Source organism: Podarcis filfolensis, assembly GCF_964270895.1.
Source record: "Podarcis filfolensis genome assembly, chromosome: 2".
Classification (NCBI taxonomy): domain Eukaryota; kingdom Metazoa; phylum Chordata; class Lepidosauria; order Squamata; family Lacertidae; genus Podarcis; species Podarcis filfolensis.
The window spans coordinates 51,665,134-51,692,419 of NC_139605.1; the positions used below are offsets into that span (position 1 = coordinate 51,665,134).

The following is a 27,286-nucleotide window of genomic DNA, read 5'->3' on the forward strand; positions in this document are numbered from 1 at the left end:
CCACCATTTTGTCATCTCCCTCAGTGGGGTCGCCAGGGGCAGGCTGCACCTACTGCATCTCCATTGCTACGCCCCTGCCTGCAGCCAGCTGGAAGCCGCGGAAGCCCCGTCACACATTCGGGTTCCAAAGAACGTTCGCAAACCAGAAAACTCACTTCCAGGTTTGCAGCGTTCGGGAGCCAAAACGTCCGAGTACCAAGGCGTTCAGGATTCAAGGTAGGACTGTATCTTGTCTTTATTGAGCGTTCATCCTGATTTGTTTGTGGGAAGGATATACAGCAAGGGGCATTCATTCTAATTTGCTTGTGCAGTGTTTATGTATCTTCTCATTAATCATCCCTTCATTCCACACTTTTCAGTACATTTCTACATCACTCCTAACCACAAAAAGTCATTTAAAATAAATTGAATTTGTTGTGCTAGGACAACAGAGCATTTTAATCCTATTTAATTGCACAAGCCTAAATTTCCATTATGCACGCCAATCTCTCCCACAAAATGCAGGCAGTCTGGAGACAACCAAAGGCAGGATCAATAAGAGAAATGCAAGACAGTCGGGTGGATCTTATTTACAAAGGAAGTACCAGTTAATGGGTGCAGTGGAGCTTTGATGCATTACTGCTAATTCTAGGTAGAGTTAATTTCCTTGACTAGAACTCAGAGAGTGGAGATAAACAATAGATTTAAAGAGAGCTGAAAGTGGTTTGACAGATGGAGGTTTTAGGATGGGGTGATAGAAAGCAAACTTAGACAAAAAGAGACCACCAGATTAATGTGGTCTGCAATGGGGCCAAACATTTCCAAAGCACAGAGTTTCAGATATACTGCCAGCAGTGATAACAGGCCACAAAAATTAAACAAATCGATCTGGCTTTCTTTGAAAAGCAAACAGCTGAGAGGCTTTAGCTGGATAGGAATAGAACTTCAAAGTGTGTACTAGGGTCAGACATGCTAGAAAAACGCTTAATATTTGGTCTCAGCTAAAAGGAAGTTCCCAGCTTGCAGAGGACCAAGGGGCAATGAAGACAATGGCAGGAGGTGTGACTCACAGATATCAAACCAAGTTCAAGGATACAAGGAATGACGGGGTTTACATTTGGAAAGTCCTCGGAGGCGCCCTCCACCCTGGGAGTAGAATAGGTGGGAGGGAGAAAGAAACAGATGGGCTGGCCAAAAGGAAATGAGAAAACTCAAGGCAGGGAGTGCAAAGGAAAGATGTGCTTGAGAGAATAAGGCCAAAAACAATAGCCCACCACAGCAGCAAGACGATGGCTTTCCTAGTGTTGTCAATAGGGAGTGTCAGGATTGTGGGGCCCAGTGCAGTGGCAAGAGCACAAGGAGGGGCAGACCTTTTTCTTTCTCTGTTTAAATAGTCATCACAGCTAGAAAAACAGAAGCATTGAATGAAAACATGGTAGGTTTCCTTGTTTTCGTTCCTTGTTTTGGAGCCTTCTTTTGTTTGAGAAAGTATTCTGCACAACTCAAAAGCGTGCTTCCCGAAGTTTTTGTATAAAATCGGCCCCAATAAGACGATGATGTCACTTTCATTCTCTTTCACACTAACACTGCTCATCCCTATTGAACTGCTGCTAAGAGGATGGCCATGTCTCCCCTCCCACTCCCAGCCAGACTCCACCTTTCTATGGGATGGAAGGGACATATGCCAAAGGGCGATGGGTCTACACTACAGCATCACACAGTTTCTGTCTCATGGCTCCCTTGCCCAAATGAAAACGGAACGAATGAAAGAGCCAGAAAGAAAGTATACTTAGCAATAAAGGTTCTCAGACATGGTTCTCTGCTCTTAGTCTGGTTTCCCTGGTATGTTTTTGTTTTTTTTTTAAGTGATATGGATCAGTTAATTTCCATGTGACATGCAATCTGTCTCCAGCAACAATTGCACATAGAGAGTGCAAAGTCCACACACTGCATCCCTTGATGGGTTACTCATTGTTCCTGTCAGTGTTCTACACTAATATTGCACCCACACCACCATATAGGCAGTTGTGTCTCTATATACATAGGCCTGTGTGGTGTAGTGGTTAAGAGCAGTAGTCTCGTAATCTGGTGAACCGGGTCCGCTTCTCTGCTCCTCCACATGCAGCTGCTGGGTGACCTTGGGCTAGTCACACTTCTTTGAAGTCTCTCAGCCTCACCTCACAGGGTGTTTATTGTGGGGGAGGAAGGGAAAGGAGATTGTTAGCCGCTTTGAGACTCCTTAGGGTAGTGATAAAGCGGGATATCAAATCCAAACTCTTCTTTAAAGAGCTGCAGCCCCACCCCTATGATTGACTCAGCCCTTCAAAGCCGGTAAGAAGAAAACATATTCAGGAAAGGAACCAACTTCTAACACTTTACTGTGTTTTAACACTTTACTGTGTTTTTTTCTGGGCTATTTCCCCACTAGAATTCCATTCTCAGAGCCCTGACTTGTTAAAATTTTTAACCATAGTGGCCCAATCTCTTGTCTTTCAGTAATGCTCCTTGCATTATTATGATTATCAGTGCTTTTTTTTTTAATAAATGTTTAGGTGTACTCTCATTTTGACTCAAGAAAATCACCATTTTATAGTTCAAATCGGGGGAAATAAATACAGTAAATGGACAAAAGTACAGTCGTACCTTGGTTGCGTGTCGAGGTCCCCAATCCACCCCCCAAATAACTCACAACGGACACGTAATTTTGTTTAAGATTTTTGGCATGATTTTGGCCACAACTTTATTCAATTACAAACCGTGAGTGGTTGTTTAGGCATTGGTTAAGACTATCTGTCGTCCCCCCCACCCCGCCTGGGGACAGAACTGACTTCCGGGCACCACCGAAAGCCAGTGTGGGAAAACAAGTCGGGTGAGAATTGGAGCTGAGTCACAGGCCCTCAGTTCTCACCCGCAAGCTCCCCAAAGGCTTGCGGGCCCTAGTCCCATTCCAGGGATTGGACGAAAAGATGGCAAGCCCCAGGATTCCTTTAAAGGAATTCCCATTCCTCAGCAACCATGGAGGGGCAGGCCCAGCCTATCCTAACCCCTCCTCCACCAATTTATAACCAATGCCTAACCGCAACCTTACATGTTGTGACGATTTGCTACGCAGTAGGCAAAAACCACCCAGCCGGCCAATTTGCCAGATGGAAAAATTCCTACCAGGCCCCTGCTCAAAGGCAGATGACCCCATGACAGGCATAGCAAGGTCAACGCATCAACCCCTTACTTTAGGGCGGGTGGGCGGGTGATCCGTTGCACGCAGCAAAGAGAAAGTCCCAAGCTGCGTGCAGAGTATTTAAACATTTTACCCCTCCCACCAAAATTGCAACATAACTTTGTCCGCAGCAACCCAGCAAACCAATCGCTGCCCCCAGGCCATCTTAGAGAACCTGCCCAGCAACAAAGGGGGTGGCTCAGTAGACGCCACCGCAACACGTGCTCTCCATGAAGGAGAACACGCTTTCTCTAACAGAATGCCTTCCGGGAGTCCGTTTGACTCCTGGAACCGTTCGAAAACCAAGGCACGGTTTCTGATTGGCTGCAGGAGCATCCTGCAGCCAATCGGAAGCCATAGAAGCAGTGCCAGACATTCGGCTTCTGAAAATCGTTCTCAGGAGAGAGTGAGCAGGCATGGCAATTAGGTTTTCCGCAGATTACCGTTTGTTATGATTTATTGCTAAAGAGTGGGTTTTCTAGAGGAAAGTGGCAGGGCAAAGGCAAAACCACACAGACCCATGCCTAGAAAGCATGAGACAAGCAGGAAACTACTTGGACCAACTTGTGCTTTCTAGGCAGGGTAGAAGTGTGGATGAGCCCACCATCTTCATATTTCTGTTTGCATGCTCCACCTTACAGACCTCCTGAGATCAAACAGCTCTCAGCTGCTCTTGGACTCTGAGGATGAGCTGGCACTCCAGACACTACTTGTGGACGAAAAGAGGGCATGGCTGATGGCAGGCGCTAAGGACCACATCTTTTTGCTCAACCTTGACAGCCCCAACAAAGAGCCACAGAAGGTCAGAGTGCCGAAGGAGGTTGCTTTGGGGTGGGGTGGGAAGGGAGAAAAACAGAAAATAGCCATCAGGATTTGGTCCATGTGCTATACAGGGAGTGTGGGGAGAGAAGTGGAAGGAACGTCTCTTTAGGTGTGTGAACCTCGTTTCCCATGTGCATATCCCACTTACTGCTGTAATGGATTCCATCCACATTCTTGGTTGTGTTTTCTCTTCCAGATTTTCTGGCCAGCTCCTAGAGAGCAAATGGAGCACTGCAGACTGGCTGGGAAGAATCCTAAGGTAAAAATGGTGGACTTTAGGCTCCATGGTTTAGGTTGAGGTGCCTCCTGAACAATCTGTGATCACTAACTACAATGCAATCCTATACATGCTTACTCAGAAGTAAGTCCCACTGAACTGATGTTGATGTTTTTATTACCACCATCATTATTTTACAAATTTATAAACTATTTTATAACCTGAGGCCATCGAAGCAGTATACAACACAAAAATAAGATAAAATACTACAAAAACCATAAATCCTAAAAACAAAAAAACATTCTTACATGCTCTAAAGCCATTCATACAAATGGACAATTAATAGTCTATAATTCACTGAGGCTTACTCCCATGTAAGTATAGGATATAGGATTGTAGCTAAGAATGTACAGTGGTACCTCTGGTTATGTACTTAATTCGTTCTGGAGGTCCGTTCTTAACCTGAAGCACCACTTTAGCTAACGGGGCCTCCTGCTGCTGCGCCGCCGCTGCATGATTTCTGTTTTCATCCTGAAGCAAAGTTCTTAACCCGAGGTACTATTTCTGGGTTAGCGGAGTCTGTAACCTGAAGTGTCTGTAACCTGAAACGTATGTAACCCGAGGTACCACTGTATAAAGACATTCGTTTAGTGATTTGTGGATGTGCACAGGCAGGAGCAACTTCTCAAATGGTAAGTAGATGAGTAAATCAGGCTATGGGCTCAATCCAGCATCAGTAGCTTGTAGGGCTGGACAACATATCAATATATCATCCAAAATCAGTTTGAAGTTCACATCATGATAATTGTTTCATAATATTTGAGCTGGCAATATATTGCTGAATCACAATTTGTGTAAGGGCTAGGCGATATTTGGTTTTCAGCACTGCGATAACTCACCAGCTAAACATCGCAATAACTCACCAGCAACACATTGCAAAGTTATCAGCAGCTAAACCTCACAATATCACCATGAGGTGATTGATAATATCACCATTTCTCAGTTTTAGACCCTTAAGTAGTAGCAGTTGCCAGGACATTGTCCTGTTTGCCTCTGCATAGCTCCTTTCTTATTTCAGATACCGTGATATATCAATATATTGCAATGTTTAGCTGGTTTTGAAAACCAGATTTTGAAAACCAGCTATCGCCCAGCAAATACCGTTAGATGTGTAGCTTGTAAGTCAGATACTTCCTTTCCTTTCATGGTGGGAATACTGGGTCAAACCAAAAATGTCCAAGTAAAATCCTGCCATCTTTTTCATCTTTGACTCCTTTACTAGATGGAATGTGCCAATTTCATCCGCTTTCTCCAGCATTTCAACAGCACTCATGTGTTTGCCTGTGGAACAGGCTCCTACCAGCCCATATGTGCCTTCATATATCTCAGAGATGGAGTGGAGGTGAGTTGCATCCACAAGGCCAGTATTACAGGTATCAGAATCTAAATGCTGTATAACTCATTCTGCATCCAACTTCTCCCTCTGTGCTTACTATTGTATATTTAAGAGCAGGGGAATGATTGTCGTATTGACTTGCGTCAGAGAAAAAAGCCAGCATTATCTTTTTACCTGTGTTTTGCAATATCACCTGCTTCTCTGAGGAACAGGGAATTCTTTCACTGAGACTCTTTTCTGATACTTTCCACAGTAAGGAAGGAGGACAGCTGCCCACTCTTCTAGCCTTTTTCAGAATATGTCTTGTGCATTTGCTCTTTCTGCAGACAGTACAAAAACTTTTTGTAGAGATACCCAGAATGAATAAGTGATGAGGGATTTAGGAGACAATCACTTATTCTCTTCAGGTATTATTAACTTCCACACCAGCATTCTGCCCTCTCTAGTAACTCCATGGCAACCATCCCAGCAGTGGGTGAAATCCTGTAATCTGTTCACTTGGGCCAATCCCGCCAATTCCAGTCAGACTTTGGCATAATACCCTAGACACAGGCTTAAGGCCGTTCTTGACTCTTTGGATTATGTTGGTCAAAGGCCAAATTCTTTGGATTAGCACAATACGAGTACAAATAATAAGTGGGCACCATATTGCTTAGTATTTTTATACCTGATTTCAAGGTTTCAAAGAGCTTCAAATCAATCACCTCATTAATCCTGTTAATTTACGGTGATGGTCTCTCCTAAGGAAATTGCCTGTTTAAGATGTGTAAGGCTTTTCCACACTTACATTTCCTCCATGCTTTCCAGGCCTGGTCCACGCTTTAAAGCTCTGTATCTGAATGTTGTTGTTTCTTTTGCTCTGGATCTTTCCCTGCAAAAACTCATTCTTTACTGCTGAATCACGAGCAAATGGCAATCCGTGAAAAAACAGCCAAAGGTAGTGTTAAAGGGCAGTGGAGAAATGGGAACTGAAACACTTTGGGCAAGAAAGCCCAAAGCACACAAATGCACAATGTACATGGGAGGCTGAGGCCTTTTTGGTGATGTAAAGTACAGTATAAAGAAGAGAGAGGAACTTCAGACCATCCAACAGGTTAACCTTCTGCTTTTCTAGACTCAGCCCTCTGAATGCCGGTTGCTGGGAATCACAGTTTGGGAGAGTCCTCTTTCAAACTTCATTTAAGTGTCTTGTTGGCCACTGTGAGAACAAGATGCTAGACTAGATAGGATTTTCTTATTCACTTCAAAGTAAAGAGAAGCAAAATAAATAACTCTCCTGGCCTGCATCATTAGAGTTCCAACTGTATGATAAATTTTTCAAGTATGTTCAGTAAAGGGCAGCTCCATAGCACTGAGAAAACAACCAATCTGGAACTTCTGTGAGGTTGCAACTCTGTGGAAAAGCTTCACAGCACGCCTAAAGCACTTTTACAACTTTAGCACCAAAGGCAAGGTAGGTAGTGCTGACTATTTGAGTCATAGAGGTGGAGAAGACCAAAAATAATTTAGTCTAGCCACATGCCACATGCCACCCATCCATTTGGGCCCCTACAGAACCATCCACATAGTCCACACTGAAATGGGTATCACTTGCAGGTGACAAGTGCACCACAGTAAGATACTCCTGTGGCAAATAGTTTGGGTGGAGCAAAGAGAGTGGAAAGGGGTGATGACAGTGGTTAAAATAACAGCCTGCACCTTAAAACTCTCTAGTTCAGGAGGTTCCCTGGAGAGCAGCCAGGACTGTTGAGCCAATTTATTTGAAGTGTAAAACAATCTCTGCTGTGAGCATGACGGCTCTGTTTACAGTGATGCTTATGAAATCTTTTCCATGGTCCTCTGCAGGAACCAGTGGTGCCAGCTATGCAGCTGGTGACGTCCTCCATAGAATCTGGAAGAGGCAAGTGTCCATACAGCCCCCATGAGCCTTTCACAGGGCTGCTCATAGGTAAGAGGGACTGTGAACAGAAAGCAGGCACGAAACCTAGACAGTGGCTTCTTGTATCCAATAGCATCCCTCGACTGACAGAACGCTATTTGATTCAGCAGAGGCTTTTAGGACCCAAAGTCAGGAGGAAGAAGCATCCATTTTTCCAGATCTTCCTTTATCCTGCAGGCCACCGACCACACTGTTCCAAAAGGTCCCCCAAACTTCTTCATATTTTGAGGTGGGGGAGAGGGAAGAGGGAATAAGCAAAAATGGCCTCCCTCCCCTTTTCACTAATGTGGATCAATTAGAGCACAAGTGGATCCAACCCAATATACGCTAGGATCATTTAAGACAAATGCAATATATATTAACAGGTTTAGTTCCAGCAGTGGCTTTGGCAATCTTTGTCTCTGTGTGCCTCCTTTCTTCAGTGGCAGAAATGGGGAACCTCAAGCACAGGGAGCACATGTGGCCCTCCTCTCTGTCCGGCCCTTGGAACTCTCCCCAGGCCACACCCCCTCCCAAGTCACACCCCTCAGCCCTATTTTGCCATCCTCCTTGGGTGTTTCTGTCTGGCTGAAATGTGCCCCTGAACTTCCTGCTTGTCTACGTGGATGATAGAGAAGGAAGTGTGATCATGAAGAAACTAACCCTGTTCAAAAGACTAAAATGCACATTCATTGCTCTGCTGACTTTACTCCTGCCCTGCCCACCACTGACGTGTGCCCCCCTCCCCGAAGGTCACCCAGAAGGGAATGTGGTCCTCATGTGGATAAAGGTTCCCCACTCTCTGGTCAAGGCCAGCACTTCCATGGGTCAAGGCAAAAAAAATTGTTTCAGGCAGCAGATCCATCCGCTCCACCACTGGAAGCCCTGCCACAGCTTCACCCATGCCACCACTGCTGCTGCCACAATGTCCAATGCCCTTGCCCTAACATGGCACCCTCACCACCACTGTAGCATTGTGGCGAGGGTGCAGTTGTGGTGGTGGTGCAGGCAGCAGTGCGGGCACTGTGGCAAGGGCAGGGAGGAGGTCCAAATCTGTTGGGAGCAGTGTTGGCAGAGCATCAGCAGGGCATTTTGCCTACAACAGCAAAACGTTCTTGGGCACCCCTGTCTCTGATATATTAATCCTCTTTCCCATTAATGCATCTCCATACTGAGTGAGGACTTTTCTATTTGTTGAACACTGAGGCGGCGTCAGAGAGCAATCATACATAAATTGTTAGCCCAATATTATTTTTCTTACTTAAAATGTGCAGAGTGTAGGCATGAAGCGAAATAAACTTCCTTAGAGATCTGGAATGTAGGTTTTCTGCCAATATATTTTTTTTCTTTTTTGGATTTGACAGATGGGGAGTTTTATTCAGGCACTTCTGTTGACTTCATGGGCAGCAGTGCTGCTTTTTTCCGTACACAGCTTGACAGGGTTGACCAGAACTACATCCGGACAGAACAGAACCAGGACTACTGGTTAAATGGTAAGTGGGTGATGGCAGAAGCAGCTGCTCAGAATATGATCTCTGTTAGCCAACAAGTCTGCCATTATTGTGCATGTAGCTCTTCACCTACAGAGTGATACAGCAAGGATGTGGAACCTAAACCAGCTAATGTGACTGTGTTGCCATCATGATAACAGAAGGGAGGATAACTCACAACACTTCAACCCCATCGCCTAAAAATATCAAACCAAATTCTTACAGTTCACTCCAAAAAATATTTGCATGTATTACCATGAGATCTCAGGGAGTTATAAACATATTCTTCTTGGCCCATATAATAATGAAAACAGTTGCCATACATTATAGAAAGGATGGGGGTTAGAATTCCCTTTGGTAGCATGAATTTGGCATGTCAGCTTTTCAGCCAGGGCTACTGTCCATGCCCATTGCATGGTCATTTCCATGCATGTGGAGGAATATTAAAAGTTCTTTATGTGCAATTGGTGAAGCAGACATGTCCTTCTTTCCAAGCAAAGCAAGTTGAGGGAAATATTGTAGGTCTGTTTCGTATATTAAACTCAGTCTTTAAACAACAAAATCCAAAATGGATGAACAGATTTACATTGGCACACAAATTAACTCAATAGTTTTTTCTGCCTGGAGAGAAATGGGTGGGATCTCTTGGTGATAGTGATACTTCTGGACTGAGATTGACTGAGTAGTGCAGAGAACTGATTGACCAGAGAACAGGAGATGGGTAGAAATGTTTCCCTGAGCCACTCTACATTCAGAGGGATTGTGGAGGAACATGTGGGACATAAAAATGTGGGGCAAGATATCACCAGAAGCCTCCGCTCCTATAGCCATGCTACCCTGGAAAGGGGCGCTTCAGCAGCAGGGCAGCAGCCAGGGTAGCAACACCTTCCTGCCTCAGCTGGCAAAAAAAGGACAGGGAGCCCACGATTTTCATAATTGTGAGTTTTCTTTTGTCCTTTTGAATTTTTTTTGCAACCGTAGTTATCCTCTTTTATTGTTACCTTGATTTTTAAAAATCATTTATTCATACATATACAGGTATATATATTGTTATGTCAGCAATTTTTAACTGAATTGTAGCTGTGACTCCTTGATTTTTGCATTGCAGGGGTGACCTTGGAATCCCTTCCAACTCTAAAATTATGTGATCCTTTGACTTTTAACTGAATTTCCCTCCTTGCAGAGCCTGTGTTTATTGGTGCCTATGCTATTCCCGACACCTACAACCATGATGATGATAAGGTGTACTTCTTTTTCCGGGAGACTGCAGTGGAAGCTGGACAGTGGGAGAGAAGGCGCATCTATACCCGGGTGGCACGGGTCTGCAAGGTCAGTGAGGGGAGTCAACTGGACAAACCAGCTGTGATTCAAAGAATCAACTCAGCCTATAGGAACCATTGCTTGCTGGTTTGAATATTTAGTGTTTGCCATTATGATCATGCTTTTAACAGGCCAGAAAGGGATACTGAGCGCTACCTCCCCACCCCAGTGGGATGACCTGCTTTTTGTCTGAATGTGAATCCTTCTCAGAGTGACACTGGTACCCAGATGCTGGGTACATAAAATCTTTTGTTCCTCCTCTTATGATGGGAGTTGGGAACCTCTGGATTTCTAGATGTTGATGGACTCCAACTCATACAACTCACTCTTGAACTTGGTAACATCGAATTTGTAAGATTGCATATATATCTCAAATATTGATTTGAGTCTGGTACATATATTCTTTGACTTTGTATTATTTTGTGCTATATTACACATTGCTTTGAGATATTTAGTGTGCAATATACTTTCATTTTGCATACAGAGTTTGTGCTTGATGAAGACTCCAACTCACATCAGCCCCAGCCAGTATAGTCAATGGTCAGGGATGGTGGAAGTTGTAATCTGGAGAGCCAGAGGCTTCCCATCCCTGTTCTGCAGCTTCCAATGTGGATAATTTTCCTTCTCCCTGTGTCTTGGAACATGGTACTCATCTGATAAGCATTCTTTTCATCAGGCAGAACAACCACCTTGAAATCAGAAGGTGTGCATTGAGAACCAGCCTGAGGTTGCAGCCATGTTACGGTTGCAATCCCATGTTGACTTGGGACTCCATAGGATTTCCTTCTGCATTGAACTAGGGGGAAATGGCCCTTTGGGTGTTCCACTTCTGCCAGAAGGGCTGGACAATTCTAATCATCCGAAGTTTTAAGACACGCCAGTTGTGTGACCATGATAGGGTTGATTCCAGCTTGGGATAGGGACATAGGCTTTCCATAAATGGATGAGGAGATTATAGTCCTGACTGGCTCCTCTTTGTGGCTGGCAGAATGATGTTGGTGGGAAGCACAGCCTCATCAATCGTTGGAGCACATTCCTAAAAGCCCGGCTGGTTTGCTCCATTCCAGGTCTGCAGGGCACCGAAACACACTTTGATCAGCTGGGTAAGTTTGCTTTGCGTTCTCTCATTCTTTCCTCTGGTAATCAGTGATTACTATTATTGGTGGGAGTGACTTGCATCCTGCAGTACTGGTTCAGCATTGTTTTTCCATGCCTTCCTCTCTGCCCCACCTTGAACCTTGCTTGAGTGAGTGGGTGAATCTGTGGGAAGGAAGTTCCTCCATTTTACTTTCTCAATGGTTGGATGGCCATCATCATATGTATTGGGGTGAGGACATTATTTCTTAATCCACACATGCTTAATTTGAAAGTTCTTTTCCACCAAACCTGCACTTTTCACTCTGAGGTGAGCAGACCAGTACTTGTGATTGTACTTCTTTCTGGGGAGGGACTATTTTCCAATGTGCAGTCCACTGTGATCAGAAATCAGAAATGGGAAATGTGGCCACTGCTGCAAGAGCACTGAGGGTTCATTAATACACAACAATATTTTACCAGACATTATCTTTTTTTTTTATAATATTTTTATTTTTTTCCAAATAAACATAACATACATAAACATACAAAGACAAAAAAAAAACAAAAAAAAAACATGTACCATTTCATATCCTAATTTCTTATACCTTTCTTCCCCGACTTCCTCATGCCTCCCATTTCTGTATTCCAATTTCTTATCAATTACTCAGCAAATCTTCCCTTATTTTAATTTAAATTTAAACTAATCTTCCTTATTCTCCTTGTCTTAACCATTACTAATAGTAACCATTTGCTTTCCAGTCCAACATCATTCTAACTTTCATTAATTTTGTAGTATTTCTTTAAATAGTCCTTGAATTTTTTCCATTCTTCTTGCACTGCTTCTCTTCCCTGGTTTCGGATTCTGCTCGTCATTTCTGCCAAGCCCATGTAGTCTATCACCTTCATCTGCCATTCTTCCAGTGTGGGTAGCTCTTGCGTCTTCCAGTACTTCGCGATGAGTATTCTAGCTGCTGTTGTAGCATACATAAAAAAAGTTATATCCGTCTTTAACACCCCTTGGCCGACAATACCCAAGAGAAAGGCCTCTGGTTTCTTGGGGAAAGTATATTTAAATACCTTTTTAAGTTCATTATAGATCATTTCCCAGAATGCCTTAATCTTCGGGCAAGTCCACCAGAGATGAAAAAATGTACCTTCAGTTTCTTTACATTTCCAACATTTATTGTCAGGCAAATGGTAAATCTTTGCAAGCTTGACTGGGGTTATGTACCACCTATATATCATTTTCATAATATTTTCTCTTAAGGCATTACATGCCGTAAATTTCATCCCGGTGGTCCACAACTTTTCCCAATCAGCAAACAAAATATTATAACCAATGTCCTGAGCCCACTTAATCATAGCTGATTTAACCGTTTCATCTTGTGTATTCCATTTCAGCAGCAAATTGTACATTTTTGACAAATTCTTAGTACTGGGTTCTAACAGTTCTGTCTCCAATTTTGATTTTTCCACCTGGAAGCCAATTTTACTGTCCAGTTTAAACGCTTCATTTATTTGATGATAGTGCAGCCAATCTCTCACCTTCCCTTTTAATTTCTCAAAGCTCTGCAATCTCAGTTTGTCCCCTTCCTTTTCCAAAATTTCCCAGTATCTTGGCCACTTGGACTCCATATTTAACTTTTTAACTGCCTTAGCTTCCATTGGCGACAGCCACCTTGGAGTTTTATTTTCCAGCAAATCTTTATATCTAACCCAGACATTTAATAGTGCTTTTCTGACAATATGATTTTTAAAACTTTTATGTGCTTTAACCTTGTCATACCACAAATATGCATGCCACCCAAAAATATTGTTAAAACCTTCCAAATCCAAAATGTCTGTGTTTTCAAGAAGCAGCCATTCTTTCAGCCAGCAGAAAGCTGCCGCTTCATAGTACAATTTAAAGTCTGGCAGGGCAAACCCCCCTCTTTCCTTTGAATCCGTTAATATCTTAAATTTAATTCTGGGCTTTTTGCCCTGCCAGACAAATTTAGATATGTCTTTTTGCCACTTCTTGAAACAGTCCATTTTATCAATTATTTGCAATGCTTGGAACAAAAACAACATTCTTGGCAATACATTCATTTTTATAACTGCAATACGGCCTAACAAGGAAAGCTTTAAGTTAGACCAAATCTCCAAATCTTTTTTCACTTCTCTCCAAGTTTTTTCATAATTATCTTTAAACAAATTCACATTTTTAGCTGTCATATTTATACCCAAATATTTCACTTTTTTAACCACAGTCAACCCTGTCTCGTTCTGAAACCTTTCTTTTTCTATCTGTGTCAAATTTTTCTCCAAAACCTTTGTCTTAGACTTATTCAATTTAAATCCTGCCATTTGACCAAACTCTTGAATTATTTCCAAAACTCTTTTCGTGCTAGCTTCTGGCTCTTGCAATGTAAGTACTAAATCATCTGCAAATGCTCTCAGTTTATATTGTTTAGCTCCGACCTGAATCCCTTTAACCAACTGGTCCCTCCTAATCGTATTAAGCAAAACCTCCAGGACCGATATAAAAAGTAGTGGGGAGATAGGGCACCCCTGACGTGTCCCTTTTTGAATCTTGAACTCTTCTGTAACCACATTATTTACAATAAGTTTCGCTTTCTGTTCAGAGTATATTGCACCTATACCATTCTCAAACCCTTGGCCTACCCCCATCCCCCGGAGGTTCTTCAACATAAAACTCCAAGAAATGTTGTCAAAGGCTTTCTCGGCATCCACAAATATCAAAACCGCCTTAGTGTTTATATTCACTTCCAGCTTTTCCAAAATGTCAATTATATTCCTTACATTGTTCGACAAATGCCTTTTTGGGAGAAAGCCCGCTTGGTCCCCATGAATCTCCTCCATCAAAACTCTTTTCAGTCTCTTTGCTAAAATATCAGCAAAGATTTTGTAATCCACATTCAATAACGAGATGGGTCGGTAGTTTTTAAGTTGAGTCTTTTCAGTCTCTGTCTTTGGTATAAGTGTGATATAGGCCTCACTCCACGTATCAGGTGCCCTTTTCCCCTCCATAATCTCATTACAGACTTCCTTCAAAGGCTGTATCAGTCCTTCCTTCAAAACTTTATAATATTTAGAAGTCAGTCCATCCGGCCCCGGGGATTTGCCCAGCGTCATGCCTTGAATGGCATCTTCTATTTCTTGTGCTGATATCTCCTGATTCAAAATTGTTTTACTTTCCTGCGAAACCTTTTTCAGCCCATTTTTCTCGAGGATATTTTACCAGACATTAAGTACTCAGTTGATGATACCCTATTTTCAGCAGCAAAAACAAAGCACACCACAGTCACTACCCAACCCACACCCTTATTATTTAATACAAGACATAGCACAGTTAATAATTGATGCTTTATTTTCTGATTATTTACCATTTAATAGTTGTGTGTAGGTATGCATGCATTCCCCTTTAAGCAAAATAGTTTGGGAAGACACACTAGTTTCTAGTTTATCCAGGGTATAGAATTCAACTTATCTTGGGCTAATACTCTTGGCACAGAATTTTAATTTTTCTAGTGCAGAGGATACACCATTCTGGTCATAACTAATACAGCAGGATTTGATGTGTTCTGCCCACCAGTTCCCCCCGACTCTGTCTTAACAGCTGCTGAAGTACCTGCCTAGGTGGTGTTAGGGTTTTTGGAGCTGAAGCTGCAATTGCCATAAGGATGGAGACATTGTTATGATTAGAGCTCTCCCTTGTGTTCAGTCTTCAAGATGGTTCTAGCAGCCAACCACAGACCTCCTCATCTCATGTGTTCCCCGCCCCAATGTTTCTTTCCAGAGGATGTATTCCTCCTTCACACCCGTAATGCACAGAACCCTCTCGTTTATGGCCTCTTCACAGTGTCAAGGTGAGTGTTATGATGAACAACCCACATCAGGAAATTGACTCATTGTGCAAGCACCAGGTTTACTTCAGCATTGAGAAAGGCTAACACATCATTTAAACACAGTGCTTGTGCACAGATACCTTATGCAATGAGTTTCCTTGGCTCTGAATTGGAGGCATGAAAAGGCACTACCAGACAATTGCTCTCCCCAAGTCCAAATACTTGCAAAATGTAGTACACCTTGTGCTAAGCCACTCATAGACATGGGGGAGGTGGGATGGGTTTTTGTGCAGTATTCCATTACGAAACACAACACTCCACAAAGCAAAGATCAACATGGAGGACAGTTAGTGAGAACAAAGTGCTTCTCTGAATCAATGCTGGAATGCAGGAAGTGTTAAAAGAACATCATTTGAAGGGAAACTAATTCTTTAAAGATAGACACAGATAAATCTGTGATGATTTAATGCAGAGGTAGGGAACCTGAGGTCCTCCAAATCCTTGAATAAAGTGCCCATTTTCTAAGGCAGAAACCTTTCAACGTAACAGTTTTTCAGGTGCGCACAATGCAAGTATCATATAGCCACAGCATCAGTAGAGTATGATTCTAGGATTTGCCAGTTACCTTTCCCCCCTCTTCTTTCCCAGTGGCATTTTTAGTGGTTCTGCTGTGTGTGTTTACTCTTTGGCAGCCATTCGGGCTGCTTTCAATGGACCCTTTGCACATAAGGAAGGCTTGGACTATCAGTGGGTGGAATTCAGGGGACGGATACCCTACCCCCGCCCTGGAACGGTACGTCTTTAAAACACAAAAATTTCAGCCGGGGATGGGGAGTTCAGAATCTGATTCAGTTTGCATTTAAAGGTGAGCCTAACTAACTTGCACTTTCTGGAACAATAAAAACAAAACAAAACAGCCTTCCTTCAGCACTTGCAGTTTTCCACATTTTGCAATGCACATACTGGAGTAAAGTGTGCTTAGAATTCCTATAGTAGTGAAAATGACATACACAAATGCATTGTTAGTTAGGGAAAGTTGCTTTGCAAAAAGGTGTAAAGTAGGCAAAATTGCATAGGAACGTTAGTATAAATTTGTACTAAAATGCTGATGAATTGTCATGAAGACTTTTTTTGCCAGCCCATAAATAGGGAGGTTGGAAAGAACTAGGAGACAGCCACATATTGGAAGGCTCTAAGGTACCCCCATTGCTTTCGTTATTTTGCTGCTACAGAACAAGAAGGCTACTTATTGTGGAACTTGAATCCTGTACTGTCTTGTATCCTTTCCCTCTTTTTATGTCCTCATTCTTTCTCTGCCAGTGTCCCAGTGAAACATATGACCCACTCCTCCAGTCAACAAAGGATTTCCCTGATGAAGTGATTGGCTTCATGCGCACCCACCATCTGATGTGGGACCCTGTCTATCCACTCCACTGGAAGCCTGTTCTGATGAGAGCCAATGTAGCCTTCCAGATCAAGCAGATGCTGGTGGACAGAGTGGAGACAGAGGCTGGACCTGTTGATGTCCTCTTCCTTGGAACAGGTAGAGGGTGCTAGCTAAAGATGTCCGCCTCTCTTTGTGACACACTACATCACAGTGGTCTTTTTTCCATGGGCCCTTTATGTGTCCTTTCCAGCTCAGCAGGCAAAGGAAGGCGAGGGATGGTAGTGCCCAAACGTCATGATGTCATGATGAAGGAAGAGAGGTTGTCACAGTAATTTAGGAGTTTGCCCAGTCAAAATGCTTTAAGATAATCTGACAACTTTATATTTTTAAATGGTCCCTGATGTTATTCTGGAAAGCTGTTAACAAAGAACTGCCTGTCCCTAAGAATCTCACCTCAGTAGGTACTGCATTAGATCAGATAGGAGCTCCAGAGGTTGAGAGGGAAGGATTTGAGGTACCAGGCTAAAGAGGTTCAAGGTTGTGATCCTAAACATCCTAAGCAACTTGTTGGAAGTATAGCCATCAAATTTGATGGATTGACTTCAGAGCAAAGAAGAGTTTTAGAATGGCCTAACAAGAAACTGAAAGTGAGAGTTTTTGCTAACTGTTACATTACAATTACCGGTATTTGTCCACTTGAGACTTAGGGTGCAATTAGATATGGTGGCATGATTCAACCCAAATCATGCAAAATGTCTACAAAACAGCAGGGCTTGGAGAGGGGAATTTTTAAATGGATACTACAGCATAGGAGTGTGGTGATGGAAGCCACTTCTTTCCACTGCCTGTGTTTGTGGCCTTGAACCTCTTTCCCTCACCATTTTTCTCCCCATGAGGGTTGCTTCCTATTGCAGATCCCCACTTGGAGAAACATAGCTGGAGAGAAGCAAATGTAGGAAGGAGGTTATGGATGAGGAGGAAGATCCATTTCACCCCTCCCCACCCATGTCATGCTGATCTCTTTCTGCTCTTTAAAGGGAAAGAGCAGTGCGCCAGTACTGGCTGTCACCAGCCCATGAGTGGGCATTCTTGGTACACTGCCATTCTATTTATTGCAAAGCCTTGTTGCAGTTTTTGTCAGTGTTTTTATTTATTAACATGAGTATAATCTGAAATAAGAAGTGACCCTTCTGATTGCTAATTGAAGCATAATTTTCCTACTAGCAGTGCTTTCTTATGGGGGGGGGGGAGAACGGTGCCGGTACTGTGTACCCTTGAGTATCCCCAGAAAAAAGCACTGCCTACCAGTAAAAATCTGATTCTCTACTAAGTATTGAAAGATGCACATTTTAAACAAATATAAAAATGTAAAGTAGGATTCCAGAAACTACAGGCTGTCATTTTGGATAGGGATCACTGAAAACATCAGCTTGCTACATTGCAGCTATCAAAACAATGCTAGAAATTATTAGCAAAGAGATGAAATATAACAAAGAAAATATCATAATAGCTCTATATAAATATGCTTGATGAGTCCACATCTTGAGCACAGCATGCAACTAATCTGATCGTGATATCCCAAGAAAGACTTAACACAGCCAAAAAATTGTATGGAAATAACACATTATTATTGCTATGGAATACCTTCCATATGAAAATCTTCCATACAAAAGATTATGGAAGAAAGTTGTGGGATATCGTCAGTGTTCAGCGGTGTTGTGCATTGAACAACTATTATTATTTATTAATCATGTATCACATATTACCAAAGCATCTAATTCAGTATTGTTTACACTGATTGACAGCAGCTCTCCAGGGCTTCAGTCAGAGGACATTCCAAGCCTTGACAGGAGATGCCAGGGATTAATAGAATCATGGAATTGTAGCATTAGAAGCTGGGACCTTCTGCATGCAAAGCTGTGTAGCACTCATGGTGTTCTGAAGCCTCTGCTGCATGCTGAGAGTAATACAGGAACAATGGGTGCATCGTTTCTAACATCCTGTTCTTCATACCTTGGAGTATCCAACACTGGCTTCTTTCAGAGATAGTTTACTGGACTTGCTCAAATAAAATGCTTTGACTAACTTTGACCTAACCAATTCCGTGCAGCAAGAACTGGTGTAGTTACCCCGTGATATGTCCTTACATCTTATTCTGCAGATGATGGCAAAGTACTAAAAGTGGGGATTGCTGGCATAGGAGGCCAAGACCCTCAGGAAATTAGCTTGGAAGAGATCAGTGTTTCAAAGGTACTGTGGAAATCTCATTGATCCTTAAAAGCCTTTTTGTTTATGGATCCACCAAGAAAGTGCCATGTTGCCAGACGTAACTTAAGATGAATTTTTGCTGATTGAAATTAGAGACTTTGTCTATTGTGGGGAATGGTGGTTGCACCAATCAACATTCAGGATGTTGTGCTTTCCTTCTCTAATTGAAATCTTGGTGCAGAGCACCTTTTACCACCCTGGTGCCTTCAAGGTATATTTGGATTCCTTTGCCCATCAGTCCCAGACAGCACAGCTTATTGAGATAAAACGGCTTTGGCTCACCTTCAGCACATCTGGCTGGGGCTGATGAGAGTTGTACTTCAAAATATCTGGAAGGCATCAAGCTTGAAAAAGGTCGAAATAGAGCAGTAGCCAACTCCTGGCAGTTTTCCCTGGAAGCCAAGCAAGTTGATTTTTCCCTTCAGTATTGACTTCACTTGACCTTGAATGGATGACTTTGAACTACAGGTTATGGCCTGCATATAGAAAGATGGAATACACATTTTTAAAAATAATGATCATAAGATACATGACTGCTGATTAAAATGGAAGGCATAGATCTAGCGTCCGCTCCTTGCAACATATACTACAGAAGTAGCCAACACGATGCCCTCTGGGTTTTGTTGGGCTACAGGTCCTATAATTTCTGACTGTTAGCTATGCTGACTGGGGTTGATGGGATCTGTGCATTTCCCAGCTCCTTAATCAACTGTCTTAGGGCTTAGCTGTCTCTTGAGAGCCTACAGCAGCTTCTTACTTTTGGTGCATCAACCTAGAATTTTATTTACTCTGCATTTAACTGGAGTGTTACAGGGCAGTGGAGAAATGGGAAGTAAACACACAGGGGGCAAGAAAGGCCCAAGCACACAACATATCTGGAGGGTGAAGACTGTTTTTGTGCTGGCAAAGTGTAAAACAATGGAGAACAAATTAGCCTGCTACTTTTCTGAACTCAACCTTCTGAATGCCAGTTTGATGCAAATCACAATTGGGACAAGAGCGTGGTTGCACTCAAGTCCAGCTTGGTGGTTTCCTGTAAGCATCTGGTTGGCCATTGTGAGGACAGAATGCTGGATTAGATTGGCCTCTGGCCTGATCCAGCAGGGTTGCTCTTCTTAGATCTTTTAGTAGCATACAAGAATGTCAGGAAGACAGCAGGCCTAGTTTATGAACACGCCAGTCTATAGCTGGGGTGGAATTTTGGGGACACTAATACTGAATTCAGAATAGAAGTTTGCTATGCTTGTTCAAACTTCTCCTGTCTTCTCTTTCTTGTAGATGTCTTCAGCCATCTTAGACATGCAGTTTTCTCCTAAGAGAGTAAGTCTGTATTTGTTAATCTACCAGTAGCATTTTTCTATAGGACAGCCTTCCACAACCTGGTGTTTGGACTACAGTTCCCATCAGCCCCAGCATGCATGGCCAATGGCCAAGGAATATAAGATAGCACAAAACATCTGGAGGGCACCAGGTTACAGAAGGCTGCTCCAGAGTACGTACTTCAGGGCAGGCTTCTCTCAATATTTACCAAATATGTTATGATTTTGAATCTTCCTTCCTGCTCCCATAAGATGTTTGTGTCCCCATACTCATGGGAGTCTGCCAGCTTTCATGACTTAATGGAAAGGGAAACAAAAGTTGATGCCTCTTTCTATTCTTGGTTCTGTGAGCAGCAGGAGGTGTTTGTGAGCACTACAAATGGCCTGGTCCGGCTCTCCCTGTATCGCTGTGAACACTATGGCAAAACCTGCACCGAATGCTGCCTGGCTAGAGATCCCTACTGCACCTGGGATGGCAGGTCCTGCAGGCCCTACTTGCTCACCAAAAAAAGGTGAGTTCCCACCTTGTCCTTCCCTCCCTTCTTTAGTGTGCCGTCTCTGTCCTCCATACACTTCCTAGAACTCTTTAGTTGGTGTATCCAAGCTTAGGTCCCTTACTTCATTCTACATAGGGCTCCAATCCCAGTCACTTTCTTGCCTAGGCACCTTCTGGCTGTGGGGAAAGTAGAACACTGGCCATTAGCTTGAGCCATTCTGTGGAAAAGTTATGTAGAAGCCTACCATTTATCTTTTCTTTGCCAGATGGTCATCAGATCATTGCAGGAAAAAGGAGCGGTGTGTGTGCGTGCAGAAATAGAGCATCTGTGGCACTCCAGATCCAATCAGCCCCAGCCAGCACAGAAATAGTCAGAAATGATGGGAGTTAGAGTCTACCAACTTCTGGAGGGCCACTGGTTAGCTATCCTTACTATGTAAGGCGAGGTGCTCAGCACTTCACCTTGCTGGAATGGAGAAGGAATGGTGAAGATGCACTGCCTCCTGTGCAAAGCAACCTAAAAACAACTGGAGATGAATTTGATGAAGACTGAAGAATTGGGGCCGCCACCACTCCATTCCCGAGCCATACTATCCCTACATGCCATTTTCGCGTGCACTGCCTGTTAGGCCAAGCCCATCAGTCTCCTTAAGAGAATCCAGATGTTCCTGAACATCTCTGAAACCTGGCTAAGCATATGCACCAACTGTCTTCCCTGCAGGCGAGCCCAGTGCCAAAATTTGCTGGAGGCCAATCCGATCAGCCAGTGCCAGGACACTGCAAAAGGTGAGTCAAAGGGCACTCTACTGGGCACACCAATGAGCTGCTAAGCCCACACCAAGCAGCAAGAGCCCACCACTGTTCAGTCCTGGGGGAAATGTAAAAAACAACTTAACAGCATCCCTTGTGCCAAAGCAGGCTTTAGTGTACCTCAGCCTTAGTTCTTGCCAGAAGTTTATGCAGCCTCCTCCTGATCACTCTCGGTGCTGCCAGGGTGATTTACCCACAAAACACATGCTTAAGTGGAGGTGGTTTAAACACAGAGCCCAAGAAAGACCACCTGGGAAGTGGTACTCATCTCATTCAAAGTGCCATGTTGATTTACATTGAGTTTTGCTGCTGTCAGGAGCCATTAGTGATTAATTTAGCCACAGCTGCTCAAAAGCTGGACATATTGAGGTGCTCACCTGAGTTTCCATAAACACTGTCAGCTCTGGATTTAGGCACAGAAGTTAATGTAAACCCAACATTTGGTTCTGGTTTGTGCAGGCTCCAAAATACGGGATTCATGTTACTTTGCAAGGGATCCTTATCCTGCACCTTTAATACAGGCCCTTACTCTGAGCCTCTGTAGGTGTAAAGTAACACATTTATCATTGCACACTTCCATTATAGTGACTCCCACTTTGGACTTGGCTAATGCTTCACTCTAAATTACCCACCTGCAAAAACTGCAGATAAGCAACTCCCTCTGTTTTGCACTCTCAGAAGGGAAATAAGTTTCTCTAAACCCACACATATAATGCCACCACCTTTACATTTTCTTTTCCCAAGTAGTAGCTGGGTAGTAGTTAAAATAAATATTTCAAATGAAATTCAAAGTGGTACCTAGTATCTGAAACAAAACACATACACAACACACTGGAAGTTTGCAGTGGGATTACTTTTTCCTACTATATTAACAATTTTTGTATTTGCTCATCAAATTTTCAGATGACACCAAATTGGGAGGGGTAGCTAATGTCACAGAAGACAGAATCAGAATTCAAAATGACCTTAACAGATTGGAGAACTGGGCTCAAGCTAACAAAATGAATTTCAGTAGGGACAAATGTAAGGTTCTACACTTAGGCTGGAAGAACCAGATGCACAAATATAGGCTGGGGGGCACCTAGCTTATTAGCAGTACATGTGAAAAGGATCTAGGGTTCTTGGTGGACCACAAGCTTAACATGAGTCAACAGGTGTGCCAACTTGAATAAAATATTGTGGGGGCCCTGGTAAGCCCCACTCTACATAATTGTTCACATGATGGAGCACACACACCATTTGAATGAGAATACCCATCAACTTTGTGGGGGCCAGGCCTCCTAAAATATTTTATTGTGGGGGCCAAAGACCTACGGCCCCTGGGAGTTGACTCCTATGTGAATAAATAGTGTGATGCAGCAGCAAAGGCTGCATCAACAGAAGCATAGTGTCCAGATCAAGGGAAGTAATAGTACCACTCTATTCTGCCTTGGTCAGACCACACCTGGAATACTGTGTCCAATTCTGGGCACCACAATTCAAGGAGGATGTTGACAAGCTGGAACATGTGCAGAGGAGGGCAACCAAGATGATCAAGGGTCTGGAAAGTAAGCCTTAGGAGGAGCGCTTGAAGGAGCTGGGTATGTTTAGTCTGGAAAAGAGGGGGCTGAGAGGAGATGTGATAGTCATCTTCAAATATCTTAAGGGCTGTCACATAGAAGAGGAAGCATGCTTGTTTTCTCCTACTGTTGCGGGTAGGTCATGAACCAATGGCTTCAAGTTACAAGAAAGGAGATTTCAATTAAACACCAGGAAGGACTTTCTGACAGTAAGAGCTGTTCGGCAATGGAACAGACTCCCACAAGAGTTGGTGGACTCTCCTTTCTTGGAGGTTTTTAAGCAGAGGTTGGATGGCCACTTGTCATAGATGCTTTAGGTGAGATTCCTGCATTGCAGGGAGTTGGACTAGATGACCCTTGGGTCCCCTCCAACTCTAAGATTCTTTGATTCTATGATTTAGTGCAAAACGCAAAAAACAAAAAAACCCCTCCTTGATCAGTGATTCCCAAGAGCAACTATGTGTAACTGTGGTTATGACTATATGCAACTGTCAGAGACTGTATTTGCTGTAGTTAAGAGCAAAGTTTGTATCAGAGCCCCAGTGAAAATTGAAGTGGGGAGGTTATCTGCTTCCTCCTCCAGCAGTGGCCATCCTGTTGGTGTAAACACATTTCAAGGGGCTCCTGACCCATCAAGAGCAGCTCTGAGGCAGAGACAGGCAGTGCTTCAATGGTAAGAAGGTGAGAAATCTCCATTTGGCAAGCTGAACTCGGCTGGTGGGTCTTAGGATCTAAGCCAGTTGATATTTACTGTGGAGGAGACATACAACCCCACTGTTTATACAGGTGTTTAAACTCAGGAGAGCACATACACCCTCCAGCTAAACTGCACGAAGGCACTTCACCACCTCCTCTTAACTTCTGAGGGGGAAGAGGCCAGTGAACAATTAGTCAACTCTTTTGAGATGGTAATAAACGTCTTCAACTTCCTTGCAGGAAAGCATTTAATGATTACCAGAGCTTAAACATTAAATGTTAAGTTCAAGTCCCCAGCACAAATAGTGGGTAGGGGGACTGGGGCTTTACAAAGCACAAGGTAGCTGTGCTTGTCCACAAGATAAAACTTGGAAATCCACATTCAGGGAATTCCTTTGCAAGGACCAGTCAAAATGCCTCCAAAACGTGGAAAGCTGTCCGGTTCTCTAGAACTCTTCATCAGACAAGATGTTGCACAAAGCAGGGTGTTGAGAAGGTAGAAACATGAGGTTGGATATTGTAGCCATGAGGTCTGCATGTACAAGATGTGCACAGTATTGTGTACTATAGCCAACACAGATTGTTGCTGGGGGCGGGGGGAATGAATGCAAAGAACTGCTGAATAAATCAAGACAGTCCCACAGGGTTCAGGGAGCAACTAATTAGTGCTCAGTCTGCATAGCTGAAAAGATAGTATTTTGCACAACACAAGGGGCAATGACCCTGTTTATCACTTCCCACAATACCAAGGAGCCGGTGTTGAATGCTACTGCACACACAGCTCAGGGAAAGAACAAGAAGTCTCATGAGGTTTTGCAAATGGCCTTCACCAGTGTTATGTACTGATTTAGAATTCTGAGTTTGGAAGCATTCGCTAGTCATGAATACTACATAACTTACAAGATCCCAGGAATGCTGAATACCAGCAGTCAAGAAGTTATTGATACTGCAAATATCTAATCCTCTATACATGTGGGAAGGCTCTTTTCAAATACCATAACTCACTAATGGAAGAGGCGAGATATTTGTTGAGTTTCTGAGCAAGTCATTATAATGAGGGCTAATTCAAGCACAGAGCTCACAGAGACTTTGGTTTATCCAGGTGGGTACAATATAGTGTTATACAACTTATAAATGCCCTGCAAGTGCTCTTTGAAAACCTACTTTTAAGTCACTGTAAACTGTCATCAAAACGAGTTTTAGTATGTAACTTTGGGAATACATAAGACGTGTGTGTGTGTGTGTGTGTGTGTGTGTGTGGCATTATGTATTTAAAACACCCATGTGTTATTTATTTAATATTTGAAATAGTCTTGAGTTTCCACTTTTATTTTGATATTTTTTAAAAGTAGTTGTCTATCTCTGTGCTTGAGAAAATTAAATAATCATTTGAAGAAAACTAACTGCTACGTGAAGGGGAAAGGGGTTCTTGTGCTGTCTGACTGTAGCCATTTTGAATCCTCTATTTGTATTTACAGTCATACCTTGGAAGTTGAACAGAATCCTTTCCGGAAGTCCGTTTTGACTTCCAAAACATTTGAAAACCAAAGCGCAACTTCTGATTGACTGCAGGAAGCTGCTGCAGCCAATCGGAAGCCGCGGAAGCCTCGTCGGACATTCAGCTTCCAAAATAATGTTTGAAAACTGCAACAGTCAGGAGCCAAAACATTCAAGAACTAGGCTGTTTGACTTCCAAGGTACGACTGTACTCTGCAGAAAGTAAATCAGGTATAGCTTTCCCTAACAGAGGCATAATGGCACTAACTAGTACAATATATAAAATATAGGAAGCGGCACTATACAGTCAATTTGTTGGTCTAACTCTGCATGATTTATAGTGATTGGCAGTGCCTCTGCTGGTTTCAGGGCCAGGGCCTTTCCCTACCAGGAGATGCCAGGGACTGAACATGGGACTCTGCATGTGCAAATCATCTGCTTGGCCCACCGAGCTACAGCACTTTCTCTCAGGAAAGCTACAGAAATGGGACGGAGGGTGGTGGACTGCATTCTAGAGAACCTGCATGGCTCTTCCAAAAACCCATTTCTAAGAGTAATGACCACAGAACTGGAGGGGGGTAGGTATGCTAGGACTGACCTGTTAAGGCTTGGAGGCGTAGAGAGAACTGCTTGCCTTTTTGCTACAGGCTTTTCATCTGAGAGCGTGTTCCACAAAAAGCTTGTGTAGCGGGTAAGACAGTTCCCCTCTCCTTCTAGTCACACAACCCCATCTCTGTCCTTTTCACACAGGAATCTCTATGGCTGAAGAAAAGGTGGTGTTTGGTGTACAGAACAACTCAACTTTTCTTGAGTGCCTTCCACGTTCCCCACAGACGGCTATCCGTTGGCTTGTGCAGCGCAGCAATGCACCAGTCCTAGAGGAGGTATAGCAGTGTGGAGGGCGATGGGGTAGTGGGGTCATTTCTTTGGGCCCTGGGGAGCCATGGGAACAAAGGGTTTCATTACTGTGCAGGGAAAGGAGAAAGAATGTGTTTAAATCATTTATTTTAGACATTTCTTTATATACCACTTAATCATTGGCATTGCTAAAAGCTGCCTTTCTTCTGGCCAGACTGCTAAACAAGCAGATATTGTCTGCGTTCCTTGCAGATTGGGAGCATGGGCCGCTTTTCAATCCTAGAGCAAGGGCTGCTGATTAATCAGTTGACCCAGGAGGATGCTGGGCTCTACCAGTGCCAAGGGACAGAGCACTCCTTCTCCCAAACCCTCACCTACTACAGCCTGCGCATCATCGGGCACCAGGCCATGGAGGCTTTCACCACCAGGCGGAGCAAGAGCACAGAAGAAGCAGGAGGCCCGTACGGCACCATCCCTGCATCAGCGCCAGAGCTGCAGCTGCATTACAAAGGGTACTCATGGGCCATGGGCGCCCCTGGCACTAATTTGGATGAGCTTTGCGATGCTCTCCAGCGGAGGAAAAGGCGGAGACAGAAAGGATGGAGCCCAAAGTGGCAGCAGCATCCTTTAGAAAACAAGAGAGGCAGAGTCCGTCGGCAGCCTGGGCCCCCGTAATGTTATGCAAGGAACCCAAACGGACTCCGCAGGCACTCTCTGGAGACCTTTCGCAGCCAAGAGCCCTTTGCAGACACATCCACTGCATTTATGGCCTCCAGATCCCGTTCATTACATAGGCCAAGAAAGGCCAGTGAGTCCTTTCTGAAGCTGAAGCTCTGGGTTTTTGCCTTCTTCCTCCCCTTGGGTACCAGAGGAAGGAATATACTTGCAAAGTGTCTACAAGGCAGCCTGAGGAGTGCAGTGGGATCGCCTTTCCCAGCCTATGTCATGCGGGATGGACTGACCAGCCTGGTGTGCCTTGTGATACCACGACTCCTCTATAAAGATTGGACGAGAGAGCTTTACGCTCTTTACATATCATATAACACATTTTTTGTAGTTGTCTTCACTTTGTTTTCCTAATAAATGGTGTCCATTAAAGACACTGGGGGTAC

The 27,286-nt window shown here is 43.5% G+C and overlaps 1 protein-coding gene across 13 annotated transcripts in view; it reads left to right on the forward strand.

The window, feature by feature from the left end:
- Positions 1 to 27,286, forward strand: part of LOC310757736 (semaphorin-3D-like) — a 52,130-nt gene extending 24,844 nt beyond the window's left edge. For 5 of the 13 annotated variants that reach the window (XM_083603319.1, XM_083603313.1, XM_083603320.1 and 2 more), the window contains 17 exons: positions 25 to 216; positions 3,838 to 3,998; positions 4,215 to 4,277; positions 5,518 to 5,637; positions 7,477 to 7,579; positions 8,914 to 9,042; positions 10,223 to 10,368; positions 11,348 to 11,462; positions 15,161 to 15,305; positions 15,933 to 16,077; positions 16,605 to 16,827; positions 18,833 to 18,921; positions 20,218 to 20,259; positions 20,613 to 20,770; positions 21,476 to 21,540; positions 26,067 to 26,200; positions 26,427 to 27,286. In XM_083603319.1, the coding sequence (XP_083459445.1) occupies positions 25 to 216; positions 3,838 to 3,998; positions 4,215 to 4,277; positions 5,518 to 5,637; positions 7,477 to 7,579; positions 8,914 to 9,042; positions 10,223 to 10,368; positions 11,348 to 11,462; positions 15,161 to 15,305; positions 15,933 to 16,077; positions 16,605 to 16,827; positions 18,833 to 18,921; positions 20,218 to 20,259; positions 20,613 to 20,770; positions 21,476 to 21,540; positions 26,067 to 26,200; positions 26,427 to 26,849 (2,453 nt within the window). In that variant the 3' untranslated portion in view covers positions 26,850 to 27,286. Of the gene's footprint in view, positions 1 to 24; positions 217 to 504; positions 632 to 3,837; positions 3,999 to 4,214; positions 4,278 to 5,517; positions 5,638 to 7,476; positions 7,580 to 8,913; positions 9,043 to 10,222; positions 10,369 to 11,347; positions 11,463 to 15,160; positions 15,306 to 15,932; positions 16,078 to 16,604; positions 16,828 to 18,832; positions 18,922 to 20,217; positions 20,260 to 20,612; positions 20,771 to 21,475; positions 21,541 to 23,706; positions 23,805 to 26,066; positions 26,201 to 26,426 lie in introns of those variants that run through there. The other 8 variants (XM_083603314.1, XM_083603324.1, XM_083603322.1 and 5 more) reach the window with 6 other exon arrangements.